This window comes from Tympanuchus pallidicinctus, unplaced genomic scaffold (assembly GCF_026119805.1).
Source record: "Tympanuchus pallidicinctus isolate F22 unplaced genomic scaffold, pur_lepc_1.0 scaffold7, whole genome shotgun sequence".
Classification (NCBI taxonomy): domain Eukaryota; kingdom Metazoa; phylum Chordata; class Aves; order Galliformes; family Phasianidae; genus Tympanuchus; species Tympanuchus pallidicinctus.
The window spans coordinates 21,097,426-21,116,511 of NW_026294791.1; the positions used below are offsets into that span (position 1 = coordinate 21,097,426).

At 34.3% G+C, this 19,086-nt stretch overlaps 1 protein-coding gene across 3 annotated transcripts in view; it reads left to right on the plus strand.

Annotated features, from left to right (window-relative positions):
* The window catches only part of DENND1B (DENN domain containing 1B), a 144,808-nt gene that overhangs the window by 96,107 nt on the left and 29,615 nt on the right, over positions 1-19,086 (plus strand). For all 3 annotated transcript variants that reach the window (XM_052666935.1, XM_052666933.1, XM_052666934.1), the window contains 3 exons: positions 4,233-4,358; positions 13,292-13,393; positions 17,349-17,439. In XM_052666935.1, the coding sequence (XP_052522895.1) occupies positions 4,233-4,358; positions 13,292-13,393; positions 17,349-17,439 (319 nt within the window). The remainder of the gene's footprint in view (positions 1-4,232; positions 4,359-13,291; positions 13,394-17,348; positions 17,440-19,086) is intronic.

Genomic DNA, 19,086 nt, shown 5'->3' on the forward strand with positions numbered 1-19,086 from the left:
TGTTTCTACTCTCTCATAAAAGCTAAGCAGCATGCAATATTTGAAATAGTATGAAATACATGTTTATGTTGAATCTCAAATGTGGTGCTTGAGATTCTCTTGAACCTAGATCTAATTTTAGAAGCTGGATTATCAGATTGAAAAATGCAATTATTTTGGAAAACATTTGCATTTGAATAGGTGAAGAGTATTTTTATTAAATTCTGAAGGACTGTCTGAGATGCTCTGTGTGTAGATAAGTATGTAGAAACCCTTTCTTTAACAATAGTGGTATAAATAAACTCAAATTCTATTTTCTTTTAGGAATTTTTTTGTTTCTCTTCTCGACCATCTTCTTACTTTCTTGCTACAGAAAGTGCTAGTCACCTGATCTGATGGAACACTGAGAAATGATGTATGGCCTGGCAAATGTCACACACTGAAGAAATACCCCTGTATCTCTTTTTCAGAGTGTGATTGTCATTGGGAAGTACAGTGCATGGCTCTGCATTAGGACACAAATCTTTCAAGTACTTCCATACATGCTTACATTTATATGCATGCTTAAGCTTTTGCAGGAGGAAAGGACTGCAAAATTAATAGTTGCATCAGTTTATGATTCTTTTAAACTTTTTTGTGCTGTTCTATTATTTCACTCACATGAATATTGAAGAGAGATTAGTCATGACTTGTTTCTGATCAGGTAACTGTGTTTGGAAACTTAAAGGATATATGGTGACTAGTTTGAAAAAAAAAAAAAAAGGCTTCTTTTCAGCGAGCGATACAATATGTTTTGGCATTTTTTAGTTACTTCATACATATGAGAGCAAAACCACATACCAACCTTATGACTTCCTAAAACTCTGAAAAACTATTCTATTGATTTAAACCTTCTGAAAGCTCTGATTGCTCTTCACTGGTAGTGTTTAACAGCCCAATGAAGTCACTTTCCTATGAGAAGCAGTTGCTAGGAGAAGATAAAAACAGTTTGCTTCTAGTGTGAATTAATAATGCCATTTCTGAGACAGATCATTAAGTGACTCCCAGAAAAAAATAAAAAATAAAAAAAAATAAAAAATAAAAAAATTATCATTCTAACTCTGTGATTTGTTTCTAGGTCTTTATTTTTAAACTTTTTAAAAGGCTTTTTCTGTTCGTCATGGAAAGAAAGGGAGAAAAAAAGTCTGGCATTTGTAATTATAGGTAAAAGAATAAAAACATATATAAGAAAAAAAAAAATGGTAAAGCTGCCACTAGGGCGTATTTTGGCTTTGTACCACTGCTGTGTATTTCCTTTGAAATTTTAGGAGTGATTTATTCTGGCATTATTGCATCACCCAAAGGAGTTTTAGGTTATAAGTGATCATAGACCTGCTGTGCACCAAACCCTTACAAGGAGTTCAAAGCACCCATTCTCATGTCTGTACCTGTGGTACCGAGTGCAGTAACTGCTCTGTCACTGTCTGTCTGGTTAAACTGTGGAACTGGGAGGATTTGCAGGTAACTACCCCAAGGGGCAGCCTGACTTTGCTGTCTCTTGGTTTGATAGCACATGGGTGTTTGATGACTTCAGCTTGCAGGAAACCTGGGCAAGCAGGCAGTGATGGTGCTTAGGAGTGCTTCAGCAAAGGACTCCAGCTGCGCTGCTTGAGAAATCAGGCTTGGAGAAATTTTTAAAACTCCAGTATAATCATTCTGAGGCCAGAACTCCCTCCAGGATGGCAGCTCAGTATTGCGCTCCTGACAGTGCAGTGTTCTTGCACATTTTTGTGCTGGAGCCCTCTGCCTTCAAGCCCAGTCCATTGGAATGTTCTTAGTGCTATTGGACTAATAATGTACTAATAATGCAGTGAAGTGGGAGATTTTTTGCTTTCTGGTGTTCTTGTAAATATGTGTTCACCTAAAGCATCCTGATAGTGTTTTATTTTAGGGCATATGGGTCCTGCCAGAAATGAAAAAATAAGACAGGCCCATTTTCCCTCACATTGTTATATAATTTCCCTCTTCTACATCTTCTTTTCTTCCTTTCTTTTCTTCCTTCCTCTTATCACCTGCTGAAATTTTCCCAATTCATCACTTTTGGTGTTCAGCATAGGACCTTTTTTCTTTCAGTTGAAATACACCCATTCCTTCTTCTTGATTTTTGTTAATTGCGTTCATTGTGCCCCTGCCTCCAAGAATGACACGAGGAGTGTTCAACTGTTTATCCATCTGGAGGGAAAGGCACTAAATGCTGATGAACATAGAAACAAGTGATCTCACACAAGTTGGAATGATGTCTGTTTTCTAACTGACTACTTTATTTTTGCTGTTTCCATTAATATTGATCCTTTAGAAGATTCTTTACTGACACAGGTAATGTACTGCTGGTTGGTGACACTACATGCATGTGTTCGCATCAGTGTATGCAAGTTATAATTTAGCATAGCGTAGACTTCCAAGAAAGTAGAGGGAAAAGGAAATTTTCACAAATTTAAGCATGCTTTGTGCTCTAAGGCTGAGAATTCTTTTCTCTGCTTTTGGTGAAACTGAGCTACCACTGATGGGTAGATTTCCCTTCAAAAAAGTATATTTCCCATTTATTTGCGCCAGAATTAAATAAATCTAATTTTTAACAATTTTAATGTAACAATATAGCCTGAAAAAAAGAAAATACATGCATTTGTTTTTCCGACCCTTGACCTTCCTAATTGATTTTGTACTAAGAACTGTACTCTTTTTTTTTTTTTTTTTTTTTTTTTTAAATTTCTTTTGAGGTGTAAGGGAAAAACATAAATGAGTCTTGGTGTATGCTTTCCATGGCCTAAATGAAGCGGGCTCTAAACTTTTATCTAGATCTGTGGAGCTTGGATATAAATTGAAAAGATCACAGCTATAGGGAAAAGACCTATACTGTAAAGGCCTTTCTGCATAGATTATGAACATCATAACTCAGTAATTCTTTTTTCAAAACTATAGTTATAATTGGACCCAATGGGGGTCTCTCTCTTTGATCAGATCACAGTAACTGTGACTTTACACTGGAAAATGTCACTACTGTGAAGGTTTATCACCTGTAGAGCCGGTCTTTTCTCTGATGCCATGTTCAGTTCTCATTAGCATTATTCAAAGTTTAGTTGTTAATTAGGTTGACACTTCAATTATAATCATCATCTACAAGAACAGTCGTGACTGCTTGCATAAAGAAACAAAAAGATATTCATTCTTGCATACATTTCTCAAAGAATGAAAGATGTTTTGCTGATGGTATGTGCTCATAATGTTCTGGTTAAAGAGTAAGTATATGTGTTACTTTGTGTAGCATTTAATGACATAAATATTGCTGCTACAGTTGTGTCAAAATACAAAGAGAGGCAGGAACTTGTATTCACAGCATAATTGAAGTTGGCTTATTTCTTCAGATATCCCTCATGGTTGTAATTAGGAAAATAAAACTATAATTGGGTGTTATTCCACATACCTTTAAAGAGTACTGCAACAATTCCAGATTGATAGAATATTTTTTTCTGTAATTTTTCCAAGTAATGACCATCTATACTAAGAAAAGATAGATCTTCTTAAGAAAAAGAAAAAAAAAAAAAAAAAGTCAAGCACAAAAATAAATATGATTTTTTTCTTTTTCTTCCTTTTTTTTAAAGCTACAAGTGCACTGTCAGAGTTATCTTTTTTTTTTCCCCCCTTTCACGCATTTTATTTTCAAGAACAATTCAAAAGGCAATATACCACTGAATTTCTGCAAACCTTTCCCATTGTTAGATGCTGGTAGCATCTACTCCTACGGTGCATGAGAAATGATGTAAGGTAGTAATTTGATATTTTAAAATAAAACAACTCAATAACTGAATTGCAAGTGAGCATTGGGAGTCCTTAAAAACAAACCTTTGAAATATAAATTAAGGAAAACCTCACAGTCTTTATTCAAAATGAGAAGACAAGATTTATGATTGAAAAAGATCTGCAGAAAAGTGGCTCACATGCAGTTTACTGTAAAATAATTAAGCTTATTTATGTCAAGAGGCCTTGGGAAAAAAGAGAGCATAACCAATTTGCATTAGCACTCTACCATCATCCCCTGCCTTCATTTCAATTAACAGACCAGCAGGTGCTCTTTGCAGTTAAAAAGATAAGCTATCAAGAAAGAGGATGAATTTTTGGCTGACCTGTAGACACCATGGTTTGCCTGCTGATTGGGTTCATACCTCACTGTACCAATTTCTGAGGTGTTAATTTAACTGCTCTACTCTGTCATGCAGGTCTCGGCCTTGAAAAATAAACTGAAAAAGCAGTCTACAGCTACGGGTGACGGAGTAGCCAAGGCATTTCTTCGGGCACAGGCATCACTGTTTGGATCCTACAGAGATGCACTGAGATACAAACCAGTAAGACAACTTTTTTTATTCCATTGATTTAGAAGAGCACAAGCAAGCTCATTCTTTTGCAAAGGAAATGGTGAAATATTATCCCAATCTGGAACATTGCAAACCAACTGTTTTAAGCCTTACTCTGAGCTCAAAATAAGTTGGCAATTCAGAGGACAATACTATTTCCTGATGGTGAATTGAACTGAAAAATGAATGCTTGTTCAGAGTCAACTTTATTCATGTAACTTCTGTAACTTATTTAGTATGAAATTTGATTATACTAATGAAAGTGTTTACAGCTCACCTTTTTAATGTACTGAAGAACTGAAAAGACTGTGCCTTTCAGAGACTCAGTCATTTTTCACTCTACAAGTCCAGATACTTTGCTGTGTTTGAGTCCAGAAGTTCTTTATTGTCTAGCAGATGCCAGATATGAAGATTCAAACGTGTATCTCTGCATTTATACACTTACCTTGATTCCACTGAGAAGATAGTACAAAGGAAAACTCAGTTCATCCCATGAGTGCTTCAGAAATTGTATTTCTGAAGTTTTGATGGCTAACGTGTTTCAGGCTTTCATCCTTCTGGTATATGTAGGTGGCACATATTGAGCCTTTTTGATGATAAAATTATTTATCAGGAACAACATGTGGATTAATTTCGAATTACTTTCCTGTGATATTTACAAACTCCATCCATCTGATAAAAGTACATCAACAGTGACTGAATCAACGTCTCAGAACATGGCTTTTCTACTGTTGTTTGTTTGTTTTTTATCAAGGCTGGACTAAGTTCAGAATGATTCAGACAAATACTGAGATTTGGCAGGTGAAAAATCATCATTTTTAAGGCATTAAATAGGGTCTGCCTCCTACCCAAGAGGTTCTCTTTCACATAGTCTTTATTGCCATTCCTTGCTGTCTATGCCACTAATAAGTTTTAGGCAACTATTGGGATTAAAAAGTGACCCATGTGAAAGCGTTTAAGGGTTTAGTGTAAGTATTTCTGTTTGACAGACATTATAGTTTTCTTTTTATATGAAAACTCAGTTTGTGTATGATACTTAAATTATTCTACCTGTTTTCAGAACTGCTGAAGAACAGCGAGGTGTGAATTACATGAAAATAGATGTTTTCTACAAAACAGACACAGTTTATTCCATATTGGCACTACTTAGCATTGCGCAGGAAGGGGTAATCTAATTTGTCCCTTAGTCCAAAGATTAAGACATTGGTCACTGTCAGCTTATGTTACAAGCAATTGCATCAAAAATTGTCTTAAACTACAGTCAATATATCCAAGCAAAATGATGTCAGTGTGGCTGATGTTTTTAACCTTACTTCTGATCATAAAGAGGATGGACTCAGTCCTTTATGGTGAGTTTGTTGAATGGAACGTGAGTTCTTCAGCATTCTGATTAGCATCTCCATTGAATTCTGCTTTCCATTTTGTTTTAATTTGCCTCTTGCTGTACCTGAGATGTCTGTATTTGCGTTGTATTGGAAGTAGTGCATCATACATCACTTCTCTTGGCACGCATGTCTAAATGACCTTTACTATCTTTGTTTCTGCATCTTTTTTTTTTTGAGTATTAATTAATTATTTTTTTTTAGCTCAACAATTCCATATAAGAGAAGATATTTATGAAATTCTTGTGGCCTGTTTATTTTTTTTAATATTTGTATGCAAGTGTCAGCATATCTTAGATTGGCATCAACTTGTCCAAAGACCATGTGTATATATATTAAAAAAATTTAAAAAAATAAAATAAAATTGGGCTATGTTCACACTGTATTAACTAATATAGTTTTTTACGGAATGTTTGCGATAGGAAAACTTACTAAGAGCTGAACTTGCTCCAGACTAGTAGAGACTAAAAGGAGCTGTTCTGTGATAGTTCAGCTCATTTTACATGAGCCTTTTGAACTAAGTTTAGTGCCTTGTAAATTAGAAGGTTCAAGAAATCCAGTCTCATTTGACTGTATTGGGAGCATTTGTCATGAGACTCAGGACATGTGAATTGTTATTGCAAAGAAAATATTTGTCTTGGAGTCTCTGTCATGCTAGATCTAATGAAGAAAATCTAACTCAGAGAGTTTATTTATACTCTTTTAGGACACAAGTAATATTCTCACCAAAACTTTGTGAGAGATATACTCAAAATATTTTCTAGATAATTTTGAAATACTTTTGCTGTAAATAAGCTTGTTGTATTTTCAGAATAAAGAAATGGGAGGCTTTAGGATACCATTTTTTAGGATCATAAGCATCCTAATGAAAAATAAAATAATGTTTGGATGGTTATCACTTGCCTATAAGTTTAAAAGTATGTTCAAGTGAACTACTTTATTTGCAGCAGGGTGCTCTGTATGATTTTAACTTGAAACATGGAACAACTGTCATTAATATTCACTTTGAGTAAAGAACAGCTTTGATAGTGTCTGTACTCATCCAACACTTCTCTTCATTCCAAGCGCTGTTCATCACACTGAACACTCATTCTGTGCAACTGTTTGTTTTCAGCATAGGACAGATTCTACTTGGTGTAGCAATATGTCTTGAACAAACGTCTAGCAATTATTGAAAATAATGTGATTGGTGAAAGGGAAAACGGGAAGCTTCAGGGGTCTTGAAAGGAGTTCATGGGACTCCAAAAGACCATATGGAAAATTTGACTACTTGAATACTGGCAGGAAACATGACGTGCAATAGATATAGGTGATAATAATTATTTTTGTGTCTGTAATAAATGATAAGAAAAATATCAATCCAGTAAAGTTTTCAAGTAAAGCAGAAATATGTTTTGTGTGATTTAATTGTGACACTGAATTAAAAAAAGATAAATCAGTCAAATCTAACTGCCAAAATTATTTTTTATAATATGTTGTGATTTACTTTAGCAACTATTGCATAATAGGAGTGGATCTGTAGAGCAAGTCAGTACAGCTGGTGATAAGGACCTGGCATCCACAGAGTGTGCATGTCTAGCTTTATGTGATTCTTTATTATTATTCATATTATTTATTTTAGTGTTGACTACTAAATGTCTACAATAGCTGAAGACCATTTTCTGATTTACCTTAATTCTGAGGGAATCCACTTCATGTGTGGTTGTTGAGGATTGTCTGAAAGTATTGCTTTTATTACCGGTTTTAATATCCCATCACGATTCCTAGATTTTGATAAGGAAGAGAAAAAGAAAATAAAACGGATTTTTATCTTTATTGGCTTCCTTATTTGAGAAATTTCTATGTATTCAAAAGAAAATCTCCTCAGTGAAATATCAGTGTCTTGTTGCGCTAGCCCAGCTAGAGGTTGCAGTAGTAGCCATTGTGTGATCTCTTATGTCAGTAACCATGAACAATTTTGGTTCCAAGAGTCTGCCCCCACTGTGACATTTCAAAGATCAGAGTATTGTGAGGTGTCCTTAAACCATGTAGATGCATGTACATATAGAAATTATTTTTATTTTGTATTTTTATTTTTATTGCTCTTATTTTCTTTAGGTAGTCCAACATTTGGGAATTTATTACAAAATAATATTTTGTGTTTCAGAGCATGCGAAGGTGGAAGTTAAATACAAAGATTACAATTATACTGTTTGTTTCACTTTATCAATCAGTGCATGTGCAATATTGTATTCCTTTCCAGCTATTTTACTTCACATATTCTTCCTAGGTATTTTTCAGACAGCCTTGCAGGTGTAAACCACACCAATCAAACATTTTAGCAATTTTAGCAATGCTATGGTGGCCAGGGAAAATGAACTTTACACATGAACTTATGCAAACTTTGTAGATAATAAGCAAAGACTAGATTTTTTTTTTCTCCATTAAATATATGCAATATAGTCAAAGATAACAAAACAGTGAGTGGTGTAAAAAAAAAAAAAAAAAAAAAAAAAAATCTTTAAAAGGCAGTATTTCACTGACTGTATCTAGAAAGAAAAAGGTAGGTGAGATTTTGGGGTTAGAAGAGGAAAAATAATAATGAATAATAAAAGAGAACTTTTATCATTGGGAAAAGGAGAAACCGGCTTTCCGGCTTTGCTTAAACTAGCAAACATCACGAAGAATTATAGGTATGATTTAAACAAGAAAAATGTAGTCCATCATGACAAGACAAATGCATTTCAAATGTATTTCAAAGAAACAAATCTTGGAGACGTGCGTGTTTGAAAACTAGGCGTTATAAACAACAATGTTATTTTCTGCTTTTGAAGAATTGGCTTTTCTTCAAGAATTAGCCAACAAAAGATAGTCGTTCAAGAAAATCATCTCCAGTTTTGGGGAAAAAATCATCAAAGCTATTAATGTTAAACCAAAAGAAATAAACTCAGCATATCTTTGTTTTAAGTTATGATGATTATAACATCATTCATCAGAAATTAGGAAAAGAAGAGCAAAGGCTAATGGCATGATTTGGAATTCTTGCCAGCAGGAGCTCATAGTCTGATTGGCATTCTAAGGGGATGGGATAGCCTCCGTATTGGAGATAACACAGCCTGTCAGACCTTGCTTTATTTGAATGCTTTTTCAAGTGCTTTAGCCTGCACATTTTTAAGTACACTTTAAGTAGTTATATTAACTTCCAAACAGACCCAGGTATTTTATTTACAATGATAGAAATTAGAATAATGCAATTAAGTATTATGATAGGGGAACTAAAGGATATTTTAAGATTCAGAGTGTTCCTGAATGTGTGAGAATGCTTAAGCAATAGTTGCTTATATTCGAATTTCAAAATGAAATCTTCTTTTGAGGACAAAACTACCTTGAGAAATGGGCATTGATTTGTTTGCCTTTTCCCCAAGTTAGGCATAAAAATTACAGTAGAGAAATGGAGAGTAGTAAAATGTCAGAATGTAGCTTGTGTTTAAATACCGAACCATCCTGTGTTAAACCTGTTATGTCTCTTCATTGTCCCTTCTCTAAGAACCTTTTTTTCGTGTTAAAAGCCATACTGTTGTAGTGGTTCTTTATTGAACATAGATGTTAATAGCAGTGTTAGAAAGGCCTAATTGTAATTTCAAGAAATACCAGCTCTTTTGAATCTTTGATGGCAAGAAATGGGCAAATCTTGCAGTAATTTGTTTGTAATTTTAAATGGTACCTTCATGAGTAGAACATATAGTTAAGTCATACTCAGTTATTTTCTGGATGGTTAACTGTCAGGCCAACAACTGAAATTTCATCTTTTTACTTCTTTGATTTTAAATAAAGGAATTTTCATATGACAGTCAGAATGATGTTTAAAAATGGACTTTTTTGATAAACGGTACAACGCTGAGGAATATTTACTTACCTTATATACTCATTTTATATTAAGCAAGAGTTGACATGTATATATATTATAGCAATAATATAAACAGTGTAAGAGTCACCTTGTTCTAAAAAGATATGAACGTTTCCTCAAACAGTTGAAATGCGAGTACATCTTGCTAAACATACCTTCTAATCTACACTAACTTTCCTTTTAAAACCCTTGCACAGTTTTAGATCACTACTTTCCCATTCTGTTGTGGTCAGCATAAGTAGCTTTCTTAAACTGCAAATGTAGCTTGGAGTGAAAAATACCTGCTGTGTGTGGCAAGCTATGAAAGGGGAAGAAAATTCTATAGCAACTGTTGTTAAAAGGACACATATCTTGTTTGGGCATAGGCTGTTTGGTCTGTTTGGTCTGAGTATTAGCTGTCTACTTTTCAGTATGGAGTCCCTACTGGGTTTTGATCGAACTGGTTTTGAAAGTACATTGTAGATCAATACGGAAGGGGCCATTTGATGCTGAAGTAGTTAAATATCAGTGGTGCATTCTTACAAAACTCAGAGTTTCTAACGGTACCCAGCTGTATTTGCAGAAACATGAATGTTACATGCTTCGTGTCCAAAAACTTCTGGAGCTTTTTTGTTTATATTAGATTAATAGCTTCATTTTTAAATAGCAATCCTAAACCTCTCAGGATTAGAGTAACAATCTTGAAGATTTGGCAAATCTTTATTAGGAAAACAATGTATTTATTCAGAGTATGAAACAAATGAAAGAAATAAGTGTTAACAGTTTGATATAACAGTTTGATATTTAATGTGATTTCAATAAAGTTACAGCAGATAATCTAAAACTGAAATCTGAAATTTCTACAGATTTCAAGAGATTTTTTTTCCCTTTGAAGTGATGAACTGGTAGGTGCTTTGTACCTATCAAATCAAGTTTTTAAAGCAATCTTACTATCAGTAGATTGCAATAATTGGATTGCTTTTGGATCTGAACCAAATTAGATCTAAATACATTTTCAACCTTGGCTATTCTTTTTCTGAACCTTATTGATGAGGCAATAAATGCACCAATGCATGAGTGCTTACTAAATATCTGATGTATCCACTGATAAAGAGAAATATTTAGGAGACTAGCACAGCTATACATTAAAAATGTGTGTTGAACTGCCATTTCCTGGTGTTCTGCTACATGGCTCAGGCTGGAGAGTTGCTACCAAGGAGAACTCTCACTGCTCTCTCTTCCTAGGCTGATATGAAGGCAAGAGCAGGATTGTTTTTTACTGGGAGATAACCTCTCCTTTCTGTCTTTCCCACAACTTTGGGGAAAGTAGCAGTAAAGGCTTTGCTTACTCTTAATTTTTCTAAAGAGCATGCCTGGAAAATTAAATCCTTTTCTTTCTTTGGTTCTAAATTTAAGGTTTCATAATCTGTTGTGAGTCATCACCAAGTCAATTCTGCACTCCCACATAGCCTCTGTATTTTCATAAATCATTTGTTGTGTAAAGAAATAAATAAATAAGGATTCTTTTTCTAATTTGCTGCCTTGAAATTTTTTTGGAAGAACAACAGAACTGAGAAGAGAGTCTGCCCTCAGGAACACCATGTCTTGTACCACCATATCTCACTGGAGACTGTTTCATTTGTTTTGAAGCACTTTGAATTTGCTAAGTAGCTTGAGGTCATCTTCCTAAGACAAGAGTCTTCAGGAGCTCAAGAAAAGCTAATGCAAAGTGGGTCAGGAAGGCAGTGCTATTTAAAGTGCCACAAACAGTTCAAGCTCTTTGACAGATTCAGCATGTCCTGCACGTGTACAGTGTTCACCAGTTATCTCTGGGGAAGCAGTAGGTGGAGTAACTGGAATGCTCATCTTGGAGATGTGATGGAGATGCTGTATCGAGATGGTTTTGTGTATCATTTCATGCCAGGTACTCTGTGAAAGGGAAAGGATTGTGTTAAGTAAATTTGCTTAAATATTGCTTCTAACTCTTCCTGGGAGATTTTTTTTCTAAAATCAGTGTTTCCTTAAAGATGTCAGAACATAAAGCTTAAAAGCAAGTTAAGCATGAACTTACATGCCTTTCTGAGTAGGATTGAACCTCTCTACAGCTTCTCAATACTTTCAATTTAAGTGCTGTGGTAAGATATCCAGAATTTGATTTCACCTATGGCAACATGCCCCTGCAAATTGAAAAAGAGGGAAGCTTTTCATAGGATTAGAATAGGATTTTAAAAGGACCTGAGGATGGTTTTACTGCTAGATTTCGTTGAATCATTCTTACATCATTTAAAAAGAAAATGCAAGGTATAAAAAAGCATTTGAAAGTGATTTAGAGCTACTCTGACAAACTCACAAAGGTCATGTGCCGAGAATACCCTGTTGTATTCTAGAATCATGGAAGGTCCCAGGAAGGCAGGAAAATGTATGAAGTACTATGTGTGATTACAATTAACCAGGGTATGGGGTGGAAAGCAGTGGTGGTCATGGGCATGAATACATTTGTCTTCAAAGTGGCTAACAGTTGGAGCCTGACAGAACTTCTATTTTATTGTCAGGAAGATCAATATAAGGAGGTGCCTTTGAACTCTTTTTTCTTTTGAGTGGCTGAGGTGTCTTAGTCCATCGTGGATATTTAGTTTTTTGGGTAGTAAATCATCATAGAGTCAGATTTAGGTACATAACTTTGTTTGACTCCAATTTTTCATCTTACTAATCATTTCTGAACTGATGACTTCTTTGTTCTGTATACTTGGATGGGAGGCCTCTTGGATTTGAGATGAAATCAATTAATGCCTTTATCACCACACAAATTTCTTAGTGTATGTATTACTATTCATTTAAATCTAACAGCTTCAAATATTTATCGCAAAGTATTGAAAAGAGTAACAATTTGAGAGAATGCCTGTCAGTAACTTCCAGTGCTCTGTGCGCTCTATGGATAGCAAATTATAAATCTAATTAAGGGATAACCTAGGAACCACTTCAACTGTTTCTAAAGAATCTTTATTTTAGAATGGGTGCTGTTTACAGTTAATAAGATTTCAACAGATACTTCATTTTCAATGAGTACTTGTTTATTTTTTATTTTTTTGTTTTGTTTTTATTTTATTTTATTTATTTATGGTGGGTTTTTTTTTGGTTTTTTTTTTTGTAGAGTGCTTGGTAAACTATGGACTATGTGCTTTCCTTGTGTTGTGATCATGTTTTATTTTACGAGATGTTAATCTGGTCCATTTAGATTTTTTTCTGAAAGCCAATGCTTGTGACTTTTGTTATAGTGGAAATAATGTCAAAATAAATTTAAATTTATTGCAAAATTTTCCTGTTAAATGAGAGTAATGACTGTTGAACTATTCAAAGCAAAGGACCTGCTATCCCTCAAACTTTGTACCACTTTTTTGAAATATTTAACGGAGAGTAGTTCAGAGGTAATATGAGCCAACTGTAAACCACTTGCCTTTTCCTTGCTATGTGTTTTTTGTAGACTAGCGTTAAAGTTTCATAAATAAAAGGTTCAACTGCAACATGTGTTCTGAGAGCTATTTAAAATGTATGAAGATTTCTTTGCTGTTGTCTGTGTTGTTGTTTTTTTTTATTTTATGCATATTTAGTGAGATCTTAAATCAACATCTTTGTATACTGTAGTTAACATCCAATATTTTCCATTTAAACTCTTTTAGGGAGAACCTATAACTTTCTGTGAGAATAGTTTTGTGAAGCATCGTTCCAGTACTACTAAACAGTTCCTGGAAACTGCTGTTAACCTTCAGCTGTTTAAACAGGTATGAGATGGTAAAAGACCCAAATTGAATTATTTGCTTTGGAAATGCATCCCTATTTAAATATATATCCCTTTCTGTCATCTTATGAAACTCCAGGGTAAAATAGAAGTGTTTGTGTACAGGAAGTCATCCTAGTTTTATTTTATTATTAAGATTTCATTTATAGTTTAAAAACAAACAAACAAAAAAAAAGAGCGGGGAAAAAAAAAAAGGGAAAATAACTCCAGGGTGCAGAACTGGGGCAGCACTTGTTCAGAGCCAGTCAGCAACTCATGTAGGCAACAGAAATTGTGGATCTCCCAGCTTAACAGTGGAACGTCATTTTCAGCTTCTTCAGCTCATGACCAAAGATCTGAACTAAGTGCTCACTTAAATTGGACTTCAGTAGCATTTTATTTAAAAACTGGATTCATACTGTAATTACAGCTTTCATTTCTAGGGTTTCTGAAGTAGGCATACAGAGATTGTTGCCAACCCAAGTCATAGGGGCAGAACAATACTGTAGGAAGTATACTGTAACTGATTAAGGAAAACCTGAGACTCAAAGTAGTTATTTTCCTTCAAATACCTAGAATGATTGAGGCATGAGAATTCATTTTGAAGTAATCTAATGGACCCCTGTGAAGGTAGATTACCATAATAGATAAGAGAAATTCATTATATATAGGATTTCCTGATTTTTCACAGAAATACTTGTTGCTAATCAGTAGTTCATGTCTGTAGTAAAGATTTATGTAGGGATGATAGGTCTTCAGTTGTAGGGAAAAGGTTTAACTTCACTGAAAGTATGGGCTTGTCGGTGTGGCTCTGAAATTACTCATTATGTTTTAATATGCTCAAGTAAAAATAATCAGTTGATTGTTTATAGCTAGTTTTTAATTTTATTCACACTAAAGGAAATAATATATTACAAAGGATTAGGAAATAGTAACAATTTTGATGATGTGTGTGGTTTAATAGTAAACATTTTTTTTCTTTGTTGCGATTGTTACTCCCACTTCAGTTAATCCTCAGCCCAGCTGCATCTTTTATAGCTTTTCCCACTGAAAATGAGCTGTTTTAAAGGTTCTTTTCAACAGAATAAACTGTTTCTATTATGTTCCTGAAAATGACTAATTGTTAAGCAGTAAATAATATTTTAGAAGCAGAAAATGAGTGTGTAAAATATGTTTGGGTGCTTTTTGTGTTGACTGACAAGTAAGCTTAACTCATGTCATTTGTTGCTGTGGGTTCTCTTTATTGTTGTTTTTGTTTGTTTGTTTTTGGGGGGGGGTATTTTTTTTTATTATTATTTTTTTTAAGTCTTCTCTCTCCCCTCCACCTCTATTCTTCTTGGAAGTTCATCAAATTACCAGGAAATCACGTTAGGATCATTTCCAGCTTCCTTTGTTTTTCAAGGAGTTGTACTGTTACTTGCTTCTGCTGTATTTCTGTCTTCAAGCATAAGGAATTAATAGTAACATGTGTCAAATTGTTCGAGTGTCCAGGGAAACTATTAATTCATTCCTAGAATTAGCATGAATACTAATGTTAGAATACTTTGTTAAACAATATAATTGTATGAATAATATACTTTGAGCTGCTATTGTTTGGAAATTCTTTACTCCACTAAAGTTCTTGTTCTTAGTAACTGTTGATTCACTTGGAATTTTTACTGCTTCCTACATTTATTTATATGTATGCGTTTGACTGACATATAGCATCCTCTGTCTTCCCTCTTTAGCAGTATGAAACCTTCACAGTTTCATACAGTCTGTCCTTTACTTTTAGAATTCAAAAACATTTAAGGAGTCTGAAGTTCTCTTTAGTCCTATAAAACCCAAGAGTAGCATCAGAGTTAGCATTTTTCATTAAAAGTGGTAGTCAGGAACAGTGTCTCTGGATCTGTAAGAGAATGCATTACTTGAGCTGATTTTCCAGGGACTATGGCTTTAAAAACGAGAGAAGAATGTGATATAAGGCATGCATGGTTCCAAATGCTATTTTTTTCATTTAGTAATTTAAATGCAACTCATAATTGTAAATGACTCAAAAGTATTGATTGCTAATACAGTTAGTAATGTTATCACTTCCTTTAAATAATTTCAGGGGTTGGTGTTTGCTTTTTTTTGTTTATTTGAATAGATCTATTTTTCAATATTTGCATTTAATACTCAATTGAACTAATCTTCTAAAAACTAAAATTCAGCCAGTGTCTCAGCCTGCTGTTGATAGAGTTTTACCAAATGTTGAGTATGTCCATAAATCTTTTGCTAGTCCATGGTATGGAATGAACTCATAACTTTCCCCAAAGAGATAATGCCTTACAGTTCAAAGTATGGCTGTTTTTTCTTTTTCTTTTTTTTCTCAGCAGTAGCTAAAGATGTTCTTATCTCTCTTCTCACTGTGAAATAATCCAGTGATCCCAAAGAGGAATGACCATGAACCCAACCTGTTTGGAAAAACGCCAACTTGGAGTGAAATGAAAAAACAAGCAGTTGAGACAGAAGAGAAAAAGGACTGCTTATCTTTGTGCTTGTCTCATTATTGCTGCTGGAATTTTACTATTCTTAGAATGTAATTTGTTTCATGAAGATATTGACAAGCATTAGATTGTCATTGACATTGTTTGGATAATCTGTAGTAATATATGACATAACCAAACAATTAATTTTGGTCAGTTCCTATGTACCATTTAGTAACAGTGAATAACTCATATTTCTTGTTAGGAGGCGAACTGTGTGTAATTAGGAAAGTGCTTTCTCCCTTTATCTCTCAGTTTTGAGTTAGCCTTTTCAAAATAAATAAGGAGGGGCTGTTCCTGAAAGGAATTTTGAACCTTTAAAAATATTCTTTGAAGCTTGTTAATTCCTGAAAACAATGTATTCATTTCCTCTGTGAGGTTTAATCATTAGTTATCTTCTTTTGACTCTTTCTGACCTGTCTGAATCATTTCATTCTTTATATATCCATAGAGATAGATTCAAATTCACATACTCATGCAACTGCAACCTGTACATAGGGATGATTATTGCAATATGTACCTGTAGTTGCAACTAAATAGGTGTTACTTGTGTTAGAACTTAAAAATCCCATGGTGTCAATCTGAAATGTGCTCAGTCAGATGGAGAGTCTGCCTTGGCATCATGCCCCACTTCATTTTTGCACTTGAGTGAAACGTCTTTCAAGTTAGTTTGTACACTGCTGATCAAATCCGTGCTGCTATGCCACCATTTCTGAAAACAAGCCACAGTGATTCTCTTCTCTTTCAGTACAGGCAGTTTTCTATGATGTCCCCACACTTACTGTCCTCATAAGATTACTTCCTGTAAAACATATCCATTGGATTTTTAGTGGGGCTTGATTAGACACTGTAGATTATCATTTCTTTGAAGTTCACGTGGTGAAATGTGTCCAGCTGTTTGTTCTGTGTACTTCAACTAGCTTTACTTTGGACCCATTGATGTGCAAAGCTGAAAGGGAGGTTTGTTTATCATTTTCTGTTTACGATAAGGGGTAACCTTAGGACTTCCAACATAAATCAAGGAATTCTTGTCTGTCTTTAATTGATTATGATAATACAGAGTTATCATAAACATATGCTAAAACTTTTTAATGCCATTAGGAAAGCAAGAAGAGCTTGAAAGCAATTGAAAGTAACTCTGAACAAACTGTTATAAGTTCACTGGCTATAAAATTTTACAAATTGTTTTTGTAAATTGTACATGTAATTTACTCAATATAAATAAAAGTAGCAGAAATTCAAAGGAAGTAAGTGATATTGATATTTTTTACAGTATTTTGACATTTCTGCTGTTCTTGGTTGAAAAGTCCATACAAAATTATGTATTATCCGTAGGCCATATGTTATCTTGAAGATAGAAATTCCATCATAACATACATACATACCATTATAGCATTGTAAAGAAATGTAAGGACCAACCAAGTGTGATTTTTTTGTTTTTTTTTGTTTTAGTTTATTGATGGTCGACTATCAAAATTAAATGCAGGAAGGGGATTCTCTGATGTCTTTGAAGAAGAAATCACAACAGGAGGATTTTGTGGAGGTACAGAATTAAAGCGTTTTACTTGGTGCTTTTTCTCTGAGAGCTGTTTAACATGATGCCCTTATACATTTTAGAAGTCATTAATGTTTGTACTGTTTCAACATTTCCATTCATTCCTGAAAGGTTTTAGCCTTCAACGAATGACTGCTGGGACGAATAATAGTATGCATCTAGTTGTGTCAATATAACAAAAGAGGATATTTTGTTTTAATCCAGTAAAACAATACTTAGGTTTTAAGATGTGATCAAATGTGTCACTATGTCAGTTGCATTTTGTCTGCACGTTTATACTACCTGTTAAATTCTGTGCTAACTTCTTAAAAACAATCTTCATCTTTGTGCTGCTGATTGTGTTCTGGATAGTTAGGTTTTAAAAAAACTTACCCAACTTTTTAACATCTAATTATTTCTGCAGTGCAAAAAGCAGTGGTTTTTGTTTAGATAAGTCAATTATCTCTACCAAATGTACTACTGAAGAAAAAGAAATTGAACCTTGATATTGAACAACTGTATATCATCTGAGAAGAAATATAGAAATACTTGCCTTCTTCATTAAAAAAGTATTTTTCGTGGTGATGTTTCCAACAATTGTGTTCACTGACAGTTATTTTAACGCTTTTCACATTCATCAGCTTACAAAGTTAACCAATATAGAAGATCGTGTGCTGAATCAATTTCTGATTATTGCAGGATTATTGCATGGTTCTCTGTTAGACATTTATATACCCTATCTGCTGTATTTCTTTTTGAGGCACTGTATCTGCTTTCAAAATGTTGGATCACAACATGCATGATAGCATGAGCACTATCTTATGAAAGCAAGGTAGAAGCTTCCTTGATAAATGGAGGCTCTACCAAATCCATTGAGTTGCAGATGGTAGCGACAGATGGGCTTTCTTTGCAGGACCATTCTTAGAGGGGCATGTTCCCAGGGCAGAGAGCATGAGATGGTGTATTAGTTCAGAGCCAGCCTCACCTTCTGCAAAATGCCCTCATTACACTCAGAGTACGTGTCCTTTAAAAGGTTTTCACTGCCTTCTCCTTCCCTCTGAGTCTTGTGCTGTATGGTCTAGCACGGTTGGTTTTTTTTTCCATGATTAAAGTGTGATTAAGTTAAACAGAGATTTGCTTCCTTTCTGTCAATGCAGCATAGCTTATGCTACTATGTATACAAATTTTGTATACATATTCAATATTGTATACAAATTTTAGCCATTGAGCATCTGTTAGTAAGATAGGTAATGTCAGTATTTAGTCTATTTGCTCACTGCAGTTAAGTGTCAAGAGTCCTCAATAAAACTCCATTAGAGCAGAGAGAAAGTTTGATTTTTGGCCATGTACTGCAGCTTGTGAACCACGTCACATCTGGGCAGGAGTGTTCGGCCTCAGGAGCCCTTCTCGCTTGGATTGCACTGTGTGGTGACTTTTCAAGTCTCTTGAGCTGTATATTGCCAGGTTGTGGACAAATTGCTTAGGGCATATATTCAGTATATATTCAGTATTTACATAACTGCTGTCTCATTATCATTATGAAGTGCAGGGCTAACAATATGTATGCAATTGAAGGTGACATTTTTGACGCTAATGGCGTAGAACTATGATCTTTTCACGGAGTTGAATCCCATGCATCTTATCAAATGGTCCAAA